This window comes from Ictalurus furcatus, chromosome 10 (assembly GCF_023375685.1).
Source record: "Ictalurus furcatus strain D&B chromosome 10, Billie_1.0, whole genome shotgun sequence".
NCBI classification, from domain to species: Eukaryota; Metazoa; Chordata; class Actinopteri; order Siluriformes; family Ictaluridae; genus Ictalurus; species Ictalurus furcatus.
Window position 1 is genome coordinate 2,345,864 of NC_071264.1, and position 13,955 is coordinate 2,359,818.

Here is a 13,955-nt window from a genome sequence, read left to right on the forward strand (position 1 = left end):
TTAATTTTAACAAGATAAGTCTTAACCCGCACGTCGTCTATTAACTTCTGCCGAACTCACTTTGGGGCGGTTCTCTATGTGTGAAAATTTGCCATGTATGGAACTAATATGAGATGCTGAACACATATTCGGTGATGGTTATGACATTAAACACTTTTTCATCCGTGTCAGATGCTGTCGCGCTAATTTAGTGGTGTTACGCAGACGGGAAAGGTGGCCAGACCCGTGATATAACGTCTTTCTTGGTGCGTTTACAATTACTCATGCACGTCTAGAGCTGCATGAGTTAATGGACTTGTACAGTGACAAAGACAGCATCATCTTTACTTCTAGAGACAGAGACTGGGAACCTCCGTTGGGACCTTACCTTGGTAATCTGACTGATGAGGTTGGGGATAGGAACCGCATTGGAGAGTTTTGCTCAGGGGGCCCGAAAACATATGATTACCTCACTGCTTAGGGTAAAGTCTGCATGAAAGCCAAAGGTATCACTCTCAATGCTGTTAATTCAAAATCCACTAGGTTATACACTCTGACTGGCCTTGTTGATCACTACGTTGTGGGGGAAGACAACAATAGTCATATACTGACACTATTGTGCAAAATAAAAAACACTTCACACTACACAATAAGTCAGTTGTTAAAGAGTTTAAAGTATTGTACAACAAACGTGTGCTGCACCCTGATTTCACAACGCTCCCATGGCTTCTGACAACCTTTTTTGGACATAGGTGTGTGCGAGACACAGATGGTTTTGATTTCAGATTACAGCATGCATTTTCATATATGATAAAATCATACCCTTCAAACTCGGGGAAGTCATATTTTGTAAAAATGTTGTTGCAAAATGCTGTACAGTTGATTTCTAAAAAAGCTGAAAAATTTTATATATTTATGATTGCTGGCAACCGTCGTGTGACGAATTGTTGAAAAAGTACAGACTAAAATTTGGTGAAGGATTACCGCAGACTCTGAATGATGATGATTTGTTCCCCGTCAATAAAACTAATTTGATGATCCTTGATGACCTCATGCAAGAGGCCAGCGCATGCAATGAGGCTGAGAAAGTGTTTACACGGTAAGTTCAACACAGAAATCTTAGCGCTATTTATATTGTGCAGAATTTATTTTGCCGAGGTAAATCCAGCAGAACCATCAGTTTAAACACAAATGATCTGATGTTGTTTAAAAATCCCAGAGACTCCAATCAGGTCAGTGTACTAGGAAGACAAATGTATCCTGGAAACACAAAATGTTTATGGAATCATAATTTTATCAGCAAACCTTTCAGATACATGACTGATTATAAAACAAAGACACAGAATACTACTGGCTCAGAACAGATTTTCTTTCACCATATCCTGTAGTATACCTCCGGAAAAGAAGGTAGTGAAAAACTGTTGGACTGGGAAAATGTCGGCTAGATTTACCACTTTTAAAAATATTATTAAAAGCAACACCCAAACAGAGACGGGTTATTTTACAATCTGCCACAAATGTTCTCTACGGCAATATACCACTCACGTCGCAATACGACAGAAGATGAGAAAGATGAAAAGCACAATAAAATTTGTTGTGAATAAGAAGATTGGTGTTAAAAGAAAGAGACGGCTGATAAACCAACAGGGGGGATTTCTTCTACCACTCTTAAGAAAACGGTGGCCATCTGGTTTATTACCAAAGCTGTCGCAAAAACACCCAACACTGAACTCATTTATGTAGATGGCTAACCGGTGTTCACCTCGGAGTCCTGAAGGATGCATGTTTTCTTAAAGGGTCTTTTGGTAGACAGTCACACTGGAGTACACAGAGAAATTGGGTATTGCACGAGATCTTATCCATTATAGCCGTAAGCTGGACAGTGTTTTTACCTATTAATAGTAATCAACCAGGATCTGTCGGAGATTTGACACTTCGATGATGTTGTTGAATATGGCATAAACAATTACGTTGATCGTTCAGGGTAGCGGTTGTCTAAAATGTGCTTCTAGTGTAATATTTCCAGACTTCATAAGCGATATGTGCTGACTACAGTCCTTGTCTGGTGTGAGATTGAATGCGTAGATGGTATACCCGTGCAGAAATGACTCCCTATCAATAGATAGAGCCTGATTTTTAAGATACTTTCCAGAAGCCAGTGCTAACTGGAGTTCCTAAGAATAAGTTTTCTTGATTGCAGACACGTGAGCCTGCAGGAATTGAGAAGTTTTTCAGACACACCCTGTCGATGGTGTACTTGGCAGAGCAATGTTTGTGCATGCCCCAATCGCACACCTGGTGATACAGTCACTTTTTTTTCCACGAACAGCGAGGCTGACAGAATGTTTAGTTTATAGGCTACAGCGTCGCTCCGCATCAAGAAGAATTCGTCCACACCGTTAAGCATCAGTTTTTCTTTAAAGAAAATGTCACTGTGAACGGGTGTTTCTTTGTCACACGACGATTACCCCAAGCTGGGTCTGCCACATCCATATGTCCAGCCATGTCTTTGTAAAAGCTCCCTGTGGAGAAAAGCATTTTAAAGGCATCTGTACCATAATTGGTAAGACACTCTATTATGCAAGGATAAGGATATGAGCCAGAACTGAGGGATATAAGACAATCTCCAAGCGACACATTCAATTGTGAAAATATTGTTGCCCCTGCATGGTTAATAAGACCCACCGGGGCTCCGTCTGCAATATCTGTGCTGTCAGCATTAGTGATTTTGAGACGCAAATACAACAGTGTGTTGTTTAAGTCTACATAATCCTCTCCAGTACCAGCGATACAAAACTCCAAAGCTGATGAGTCTGATATCACTGATAATGGTGGTACTTCTACATAAGGTTTTTTTTTTTCAACAACAGTTTGAGTCAACGGCACTTTGAACAGATCTAGTTCACTAGGGTTAGGGTTAGGGGTTAGGGTTCACATTTTAAACACTCATCTGACATGTTGTGTAGTAAAGACATGATCTAAAATATAGTTTTAACAGATGTCTTTGGTCTTTTTGATGTAGCACACTTTGTTGTCTCCTTGTGCTTGCATTTTACGATTGACAATTTCTTAGGCATATGTTTTATTTTTTTCTGCGTTTGGTCACCGCTCCGAACCCCTGGCGGCCTAGATGCTCTTTTGCGAGCCATCACCATTAACCCGGATCCGTCTTGAGTATTGCCGTTATTAAACGGCTGCTATAATGTGTTGCTAACAATGTCGCTTAGCATGGTTTTTGGGGAGTCCATCCTGGTAATAGGTCAGATAATAATGCATGGGGCCGGTGTTGTGATTGTTAAACAAATTGCTGCACAAGTCTAAAGTGTAGCTTGGCACACACCTTCCCGTAACCGAAACGTACATCTTGTTTTTCATTGTATTTCACTTGTGTGGTTATCTCGGTGATGGACGATTTATTAACTGGGTTAAACAACAATGCTCAGTGTTAAACAACAACATCTTTACAATATCTTCACTTCATGAAGAAACTAACATCTTGTTTTTTTCTTTCTTGAGGCAAAAGTCAGATCCTCTCTCATTTCAACAGGTCCTCTTGTTGGTGAAAGGCACATCGGTCTTCTAGGGCTATTAGGAGTTCTCGGAGCAGCCACTGTAACAGATAAGCCCCTTTTCCACAGAAATTACCCGGAACAATTAATCCCAGGAACTTTTTTCAAGGGACCATTCGGTTCCTCCAGACCTTCGTTGTCTGCATTACCATCGCTGTCTAAAGTACCGTGAAGATTAGGCAAATTAGCCGGTGATGTATGACTGCGTGCGACAAGCCCTTGGCGAGGATATGAAGCCTTGAAGTATGCTACAATCAAACTGATTATTGACATAATGTAAGCTGATTTTAATGATGTAATGTAAAATGTTTGCTCAGCTCATAAAAAGACATAGCAGATTGGAACACAAACCTTTGAACAGTAACAAAAGAGTTTGCTGCAACCAATCTGTTGGTCTAGTGGTTAGGATTTGGCGCTCTCGGGTTTGATTCCTGCTCATGGAATAAAATAAAAAAAAATTTAAACTTTGGATAAAGGTTCGTGTTTTTAAAATGGACAGTCTATTTTCTGAAATCTGATAATGACACTGCAGCAACAACAAGCATGGAGAAGATTCAAGCTGTGCTGCTGTTGATTGTGATGTGTTGCTTTGCTAAAGAGGTACTTGAGAAAATGCTAGAAAAGAGATGAGTAGTCGTAGTAAAGAATTCAGAATTCTCATAATGCAAACGGATTTTATCAGCTATTTGAGTCATCTATCTGAGATGACTGAGATGAACACACTGTTTTCCTGTGTGAACAATGCCCAGCTCGCTTAACCGACATATCCAGTTCCCACTGTATTTCGTCCTTGGCATAAATACTAAATAAGTCCTGAACCTCGTTGTTGGTCCATAGGTCATATTGTTAAAGGAAGTGTTGGTTCGAATCGATCATACACTGTACGCACCGCAACAGACTTTTAAAAATAGTGATTGAAAAAAATAAATCAGCATGTTCAGCACCCAAGTCCCACCCCCTAAAGTTCCTGGCTTTTGAAAAAGTACCACCTCCCGAGTAGGGACTTTGCAAGCGTTAAATATTTTACCGGATCCTTAATTTAGACCCTGGTCCCTGCAGTGGAAACACACCTTGTACCTCCAAAAGTCCTTAGTTCCTGGGGAAGGTCTCTGTGGTGGAAAAGCAGCAATAGTTGCAGCGTGTCTTCTGCGTTTAACTATAAAAGTCTTAAACCATTATTTAAACACCAAGAACCATGCTCGCACTAAACTCATTAACATAAACACGTTGTAACGGGGGAGACCCCGGACAATACACAGCCCAGGACGGACATCCCCAGACAGACAGCTGCCAGGAAGTTCATACGTAGAGATCAATAGGGTTACCAGACGTCATAAATTGACGTCTGGTAACTACAGAACTGTCAGCCAGATGAACATGGGGTGTCATAAATCACCAGGGGTCATAAATCAATCTGACATTTTGACAGAAAGTGTATGTTATTACTACTACAATTGTCCAACGTTGTGTCTGATGAATCTCAATGGGGAAGCGCTACATTAAGCAATTTTGTATTCAATATAGAAATTTTTATATCATCCTTTTTCTTTTTTTTTTTTTTTTTACCTGATTGCCTTCCACAAGCACACACACTACAGTTTAAAACAGTGACAAAACACACGTTTACTGCCTAATTAAACAACCCACCCAATAATGTGGCATAATAATCAAAGCTTTCTTTTCCATTTAAATCAGAGGAAAACATTTAAATGTGTCATTTTCCCTTCAGCTGTATTACACTATACACTCTGAGGCATTTGTTAGAATGGATTTGTTTTCCAGTCTAGTTTTCCCTTTTTTTTCGGATACAATTAATGGCAATTAAGAAAGACGCCTGAGCTAACGAAGGTCCATCACGGCAGATAATTCACTTCAAACACTTATTTCAGATCAATGCATTTGTAGCCATAATTTAAAGTGAAACAATGCAATTCCAAGAGAAAAGATAACATGCTCGCTAGGATAATATATTAAAAATGCTGATTGTTATATTAAACATGTATATTCACATCTAATTCACCTTTTCTGTAATTTGTCTCTAGAGTCTGACCTTTTGTGGTGATGGTACACTGCTAAATATTTGTATTGGCATAGAAGTGAGTCAAAGTAACTTCCACTTCTGCCTTTCCACCATTTAGTAGTCATTTCATGGTCCAATGACATTCTGTGTTCATGACATTTAATGGAGTTTTATTTATTTATTTTTGTTTTTTAGGAGTCAATAAATGCAAATGAGCTGTGTCAGAACGTGGTTTGCACATTAAGGATGATCACCATACACACGCGAGTACGAATAAAATCAGCCTCGTTGAAACTTTTGTAAATTTGACGTAAAATATAAACTGTACTATGTGGCAGAATTTAAGAGTGTTTGTCCAGAATGTTAAAGTGATAAACAAGCACACACAAAGCCTTAGCTGCTAAATATTCTCGATAAATGTTATTTTGGCTAATTTATTCCTTTAAAAAGAAGATTTAAAAATACACTCATTCAATTGAAACCATCATAGTGGGGGTAACTGCTTAACTGCTGAATGAATAGGTGTACTGATGTTTATAAGCATTCGTAAACGAATTGTTGAATTTGAGCATATTCATAACTAGGAGTATAAACCACATGTGGAAACATTAGTAGTTAGTTTATACCCTCTGTACTAAATATAAACGAGAGAGCGAGAGAGCGAGAGGGAGGCTAAAAGACAATAAGGTTTCTTGGCAGGAGGGTAACAGATGAAGTGTGTAAACTCCATTTGCCATCAGGCACTTCATAGTGTGCACTAAGATAAAAAAAAATCTGCTTCTTTCATCACAGAAGAAGAGACAGATGGAGGTCCTGCCTCACTTGCAGAATGTGCATTTACACACTGAAGGGCTTCACATGTCTCTGAAACACCGCAAAGAGGTCTGCAGGGAGGAAACTCATTACTGAGACAACGTTTTTCATTTGCAACATACAAGCAATTTTTATTTTTCCTTTAGAAATTGAAATGCCTCCAACTGCCTCAGTTCCCTTGCTAGGATGTAATCGAGTATGTACGATCCTCCATATCAGAGACATGACATGCCAGCTGTGTGATTATGAAAAATTATAGGGAGAATTAATGTTTTAGAGAGGAAAACTAGAATTTGCATTACTACACAATTCCAAACAGTGTAACAACAACAAACAGTAGCAACAACAACAACAATACTAAAAAATATAGCTGCAAGCAGCAATTCCAGGGCCAAGCAATACAGAGGCAAAGTGAGCATGATTTTAGCTTGGTCATGATTTTATGACAAACTGTTCAGAAGTTATAAGCAAAATTGCGCTTTTTTCATATCTTGTTAACACTAGGTGGCACTGTTCCAAAACTGAGCAGGTACCCTCATGTTCATGACATATGCTCATGACATATACTGTTTGGTCTGAATTTGCTAAAGCATGACAGAGATATAGCATTGCGTAAATTTTGGCATGATCGCTTTCAAATGAATTTGTGTGTCATTTGAGAAAGGTTTGACCAATCAACTTGAGTTCAATTTGTATTTTTCAGCATGGGCTGAAGATGATCTGTTTCAATTTTTGTGAAAATCGGATGAACGGTTCGAAAAAGTTGTTTTGTTAGTAAGTTCAACATGGCGAACATCAAGTTTGGCCGAGCGTGTCCTAATTGGTATCATTGTTCTTGCCCTGAGCCAAGGAATCTAGGAAGACCAGTCTTATGAGAATAGGTAAAAGTAATCAAAAGCAATTAGCTTATATTCAAATTGCACAAGGTGGTCAAAACAATGCATGCACCCTCAAGTTATGATGCCAATGTCGGGTACTAAGTTTGATCTGAATATGCTAATGCACTACTGCCTCACCATATCACCATCGAATTTGTCTGCACATTATTTGAGAATGGTTTGGCTTATCCAAAAGCTTTTGATAACTTTGGATGAACAATAAAAAAAACAAACAAAAAAAAAGTAGGTTTTTCAGAAAATTCTAAATGGTGGACAGGAATTTTAGCCTACCATGAAACAACTGGTATCACTGTTGTCCGCATGTCCCAGGCAATCTGTTCAATCCAATCAAGACCAATCTCATGACAATGTACAAAAGTAGTCAAAAGCTATCAGCATTTTTGGCAATTGCATTAAAATTCTTGACCACAAGGTGGCAGTTTACTGAAATTTTTTGAGTACTTTCAGGGCATGGTCCTGATGACATCTACCAAGTTTTGTAACAATGTGCCAAGTAATTCATAAAATACAACGTTTAAGACGAAATTTAAAATGGCTCACCTTGTAATGTAATATCAGACGATTGTAAAATGTAATATCAGATGACTTGTTATGCCACACTTAATCTGTAGAGACCAGTTTCATGATTTTAGGACAAACCATATCTGATGACTACTAGGTGGTGCTGTTCTGAAAATGTACCCTCAAGTCATGATGGCTAGGACATACACTTAATTTGGCATGAAAATGCTAAAGCGTTTCAGAGATATAGCCTCACGTCCATTTTGGCATGCTTGCTGTTGGATTCGTTTGTACGTTGCTCAAGAATGGTTTGGTCTATCAAAAAGTTTTTGAAACCTTTTTGCCAGCATTGTCTGAAGATGATCATTTCAAATCTCATGAAAATCGGATGAACGGTCTAGGAGGAGTTTGAAAAAGTAGGGTTTTTGTCGGAAAATTCAAAATGGCGGAAAAGCTAGTCGTCGGAAATGAAAACCCATTTGGTTTAAAAGGAATAAGTAAAAAAATATATAATTTTGTTTCTAGCACTTACGGTTCAAAAGTTATTAGCATAAACGTGAGTGCGAATTTGAGCTGTTGGTGGTGCTGGAGGGTTTGAGATAGAGACGCCACAATTGCTCTGATTAACGTTGAGATTGTCCTCTATTTGTGTGCCAAATTTCATAACTTTCCTGCAAGTTATTCTATGGGCTATCATAGAGTCAAGAGCAGAAGAAGAAGAAGAGGAAGGAGAAATAGGAAAACTAACGGATACAATAGGGGCCAAGCACCAAAGAAGAGGAAATGAAAAAACTTACATAGCACCTTTGTCAGATTCAATCTTGTTTTAAAGTTTTATCATGTATCAAAAACAAAAGCAGTGTTTTATTTATTACCATATTAGTTATATTTCACTGGCTCTATTAGTGAATGATTATTAAACTCTACAGTTCAATACAGTGTGTTCTTACTGAGAGCCGTAGGCAAAGCACATCACACGGTTGTTCAGAACGGGGCTCGAACCTGCGTCGACCAGTACGGGAGGCGGACACGCTAGAGAAAACTCTAAAGTGTACAGCCTATAGTATACTGTAGGTCACTAGTGTGTCTCTTGAGGCCAGGGGAGTCCGTTAGCTACCAGCTAGCCTCATTATTGTTCAACAATAGTCAAATATCAGAGGCTTAGCTTTTAAATAAGATATTGTCAATCAAGATGAGGTAATTCGTTTAACTGTTCAATGCAATGTAATGTCATGTTCACTACACCTTTAGAAATCAGTTTGCTCGCACAAAGAATGTGACACGACTGCCACCTAACTTGTCTCGCCAGCACTGACCGATTGACTGAGTGACATACCGGCGCGTACCGTGGCGTACTGCAGGATTACGTTCTCTTTCATGCATTTTTTAATGACCACACCTGTATGTCAATGTTTCTGACGGTGTCTGAAGGTACATGCTGGTGTAGTAGCATGTAGTGATTTGACTAAAAGCCTTTTGCTATGGTATTAACCGTTCCTTCTCTTTGTTAGATTTGAGTGTATTTGTTGTTGTTGTTATGTAGTATTTGATTGAGGGATGGGGAAGGGGGGGGGGGGGTGTTTGGTTTATTTCAGGAGCTGGGGATCCACAGCAGAAAGGCCTTACCTCTCGTCTGTTGGTGGTGGTGTGTTTTCTCACCGTGTGCTGTGTTTCTCACCCTATCTTGAGTGTGTGAAGTGTGGTATTTGAGTGCACGGGGTTGGGTGTTAGGGAGCATGATTCTTACGGATATTTCTTCATGCATCTATCTTTTCTGCTAGTAAGCCTGAGCCCTGTGTTTTTGTTGACCCTTTGTTTTAAATAAATTGCTCTTTTTTTTGTTGTAATTTTGCGTTTCATGATGGAGTGAAAACTTAGGCATATATGTATTTATATGCATTTATTTTAGATTTTAATGTGTTAAGGCCTTGAAGTATTTTTATGTGGATGGTTGAAAATTGTTTTCGTTTTGCATGCTAATGTTTTTTGGTATCGCAAAATAAAGTGTTTTTATTTTTATACAGAACCTGATAAGTTAAAAAAAAAAAATCAAGCAAGAAGATAAAGATAAAAGATTATGAAGTAATTTTGGCAGCAGCGTAAGGTTTAAAGAGCCTGAAAGGTCTGAAGTAAGGACTCTGAAATCTGATTTATCTGCTTTTTTGCTTCCATTAGTTGATGTAACTGAAATGGAAACAGTTAATGACTAACTAGGTAGCTAGCCAGAATCTAGAGTAAGATGTTTTAGGCTAACCCATAGCTAGTAAGTTGCTATTACTAGCTATGACAACAACTGCCTGTTGACTTTAAAGATAATCGCTGCTCAGGTGGTCAAAACGTCAATCGCTTACAAAACTACAGCACCTCAGACGATCGTAACCTGAAGAATGATTTCCCAGAGTTGAAACTTTTCACAGTGCATAATGTAATTAGCATAATGGTCTACATTTGATAATTTTTCATGTGCTGTAAGGAAATATTTTGAAGCGTTGTGAGCGTTAGAATCAATAGAAAGTTATACAGGTACACTTGTCTATATATAACTAGCTAATGTGTCTAAATTACGTTAACAGCTAGTGAGCATTTTAGTGCAATAATAAACAGATTATTACAATCTTGTGCCGTACTTCCTGAGCAGAGATTATAACAAGATAACAAGTACGTAATTATCTTGGGTGAGGGAAGACACGTAGAAAAGGCCCTCAAGATATGGTATAGCTGTAATCAATATGTAAAGAGGACATTTTTACCTGTCTCACAGAGGTGTCCAGTGAAGCCTGAAGGACACACACATGTATTTGGAGAGGTACACGTTCCTCCGTTGAGACAGGCATCCTTACAAAATGCTGGCGAAAGGAAACAGACACTAATCAGTCTCAGGTTGTTTTGTCCTTGCTAGTGTTTCAGCAAGAGTATTCTACATAGATCCAAGGCTAACTGCTACCTAGTTAAAAAGAGATTCAGTTTTTTTTTTATCTGTATAAAAAACAACAGAAAACACAGACATTATGAACCAACAAAACAGCCGTTTGGTAGATTTGTATAAATTAACTTTGTTGTCTCAAAGCAAGAAGGCCATACATCAGAATGTTCATGAAAAGCAATAAACATTCAGTCATCCAACATCTGTTGTTCTATAAAGTTCTGATGACGACACGTTTTAAAAATGAAAAAACAACTGTTTTCTCTTCACCTCTAATATTTTACTGTGTCAAGACACATCACTTCAGAAAACAGGCTCTGAACCGTTAATACACCGTTTAATCCTAAGCCTTTACTTCCTCCTGTCTCTCACCAGTAAGACACTCTTAGAAGGAACCACAGACAGGGTGTGTGGGGGAAAACAAGGAGTTTATTCAGATTCATTGCTACAAAGGACTTTAAGGCAAAAAAAAAAAAAAAAAAAGGAACATTGATGCTCTTTTACTAACAATGCCCTTAAAACACTATAAATATCATAATTTTCAAGCAATTTTTGGTCATATGATTGCCTGAAAAAAATTCCCTGTACAGTAGGTAGAGAGAGGCATCAGCCAAATAAGCAAATCGGTATTGGATTTTATACCATATAAGATATTACTTGAAAGGAGAAGTCGATTAGGCCATATTAAAAAGAGGATTGAATCCCTTTTGAGTCTGGTTCCTGGTTCCTCTCAAGGAATCTACATCCAGAAAAATATATCATTGCCAGACTCTTCTGGAACTTCAAATGGGATCGGGTTCTATGGTCAGATGAAACCAAAATAGAGCTTTTTGGTAATAAACACCAGAGGTGGTTTTGGAGCACACAGAGAGGTAGCCATATGGAAAAGTACCTCATGCTCACGGTTAAATATGGAGGTGGCTCTTTAATGTTTTGGGGCTGTTTTCCTGCCAGAGGACCTGGACATTTAGTTAGGATACATGGCATCATGGACTCTATCAAATATCAACAGATATTAAATGAAAACCTGACTGCCTCTGCCGGAAAGCTTCAAATGGGCCGTGGTTGGATCTTCCAGCAGGACGATGATCCAAAACATCATCAAAATCAACACAAAAATGGTTTACTGACCACAAAATCAAGGTCCTGCCATGACCATCCCAGTCCCCTGACCTGAACCCCATAGAAAACCTGTGGGGTGAACTGAAGAGGAGAGTCCACCAGCGTGGACCTCCAAATGTGAAGGATCTGGAGAGATTCTGTATGGAGGAACGCTCTCAGATCCCTCACCATGTGTTCTCCAACCTCATCAGGCATTATAGGAGAAGACTCAGAGCTGTTATCTTGGCAAAGGGAGGTAGCACAAAGTATTGACTAAAAGGGTGCCAATAATTGTTGCATGCCTATATTTAACAAAGATTTTTTTTTTTTTTGGATGAACCTGTTTTGTTTGCAATTGTTTGATATCCATGAGAGCAGAGTATTTTCGTGGATTTTTTTAAACGAAATATCAAAAGGTTAAACAAAGAAAAAGAAAAATTTTCACAGCCTTCTTTGCTCATATTTGCCGAGGGTGCCAATATTAGTGGAGGGCGGTGTAGTTCCTGGAATACAATTTTTTTTAATTGTTTAAAAAAAACTACTTTGTAAGCGTTGTAAGAAAAAACTATAACTGCATTATTAATAATCATTACTGCAGAAGCAGCAGAACAAAACCATACAGTCAGATTAAATTATAGAAACGACAATATCGAGTAAACATGAGATTATAAACATTGAGATTATAACATGATATTTTACGGTATAAAATTACATAAAACTCTTAAAAAATAACATTATGCATTAGGATGATAAACAAAATTTTCCATTTCTGAAACAGTTGGAACTGAACCCACACATGGTTGTGGGCAGTGATGGCTCAGTGCCTAAGGCTCCGAGTTACTAATAAGAAGGTTGGGGGTTCAGGTATCATGGCTGACACTCTGCTCTGTTCTGTTCTGTTCTTCCTTCTTCGGTGAAGAGGAAGGTGAAGGAAGGAAGGAAAAAAAAAAAGAGCTCAAAGGTCAGTTTCAAAACTGCACTGTTTAGTTGGTTGTAAAGTTAAAATCAACTCATAACTGCCACTTTTGTAACAAGCTGCTTGGAAGCATTGCAGATGAGTTTTATTTACTGCTCTTTTTGGTGGTACGAGTGTCTATCTATATATATATATATATATATATATATATATATATATATATATATATATTTACACCATCATCCAGGGTGTACCCTGCCGTGTGCCCCGTGCTCCCTGGGATATTCTCCAGGTTTCCTCCCCGTGACCCTCAAAAGGATAAGCGGTATAGAAGATGGATGGAGATATATATATATATATATATATATATATATATAGAGAGAGAGAGAGAGAGAGAGAGAGAGAGTTTATTTTCATGAATGGCGCCAATAATTGTTGAAAGCACAGAATAATAGGTACGAAATACTGACTAAACAGAAGGTATAAATTTCTTGCAAGGATTTGCAGCCAGAATAAGGCAGAGCTTTGGTAGACATTTGTATTTGTGCATTTGTGTGCTCATTTTCCAAGATTTGGTGTTATTGGGGGGAAATAAAAGTGCTCAAAGCAGGACTGTCCATTTATTCATTGTATTAAAACTCTATATATATATATATATATATATATATATATATATATATATATATATATATATATATATATATATATATAACTTGTTACACCCATACACTTAGGCCTGATGGGAAGGCACGTGGTGCTTCCTGGAAGGGCACGATGGTCTAATGAGAAAATTATCTGAGCTCTTTCCCTGTTTTTCTCTCCATGATTAAAAAGTGAAAGCTTGGACCTCCATGATTAGTGTGAGACAATTTGCTGCAGGACTCACGGAGCAATCACCAATTTTTCACACAAAGATGAGTGCTATTCAGACAATGAAGGTCCAAATCGAATGGTAAAGGGATGAAGGATACAGATGTCAAGAAGAAGGAAGATGTATGGAATACACAGGGAAGTTCTATGGATTTGTCCATGGGGTAATACCCATGATTAGTCCTTTATGTGCCCAGACCACCTGTGGGCCTTTGACCAAAGGACCTTTAACAGCCCTCTGTTTATGTTGTGCCAAATATATATTGCCCAAATATATATATATATATATATATATATATATATATATATATATATATATATATATATATATATATATATATATATATTCAGCAATAGGGAACTG

The 13,955-nt window shown here is 38.1% G+C and overlaps 1 protein-coding gene across 3 annotated transcripts in view; it reads right to left on the minus strand.

The window, feature by feature from the left end:
- The window catches only part of LOC128614110 (protein kinase C-binding protein NELL1-like), a 213,726-nt gene that overhangs the window by 23,728 nt on the left and 176,043 nt on the right, over window positions 1-13,955 (minus strand). For 2 of the 3 annotated variants that reach the window (XM_053635403.1, XM_053635402.1), the window contains exon 15: window positions 10,532-10,627. The exons of the other annotated variant lie outside the window; for it this stretch is intronic. In XM_053635403.1, the coding sequence (XP_053491378.1) occupies window positions 10,532-10,627 (96 nt within the window). The remainder of the gene's footprint in view (window positions 1-10,531; window positions 10,628-13,955) is intronic. 3 annotated transcript variants of the gene reach the window in all.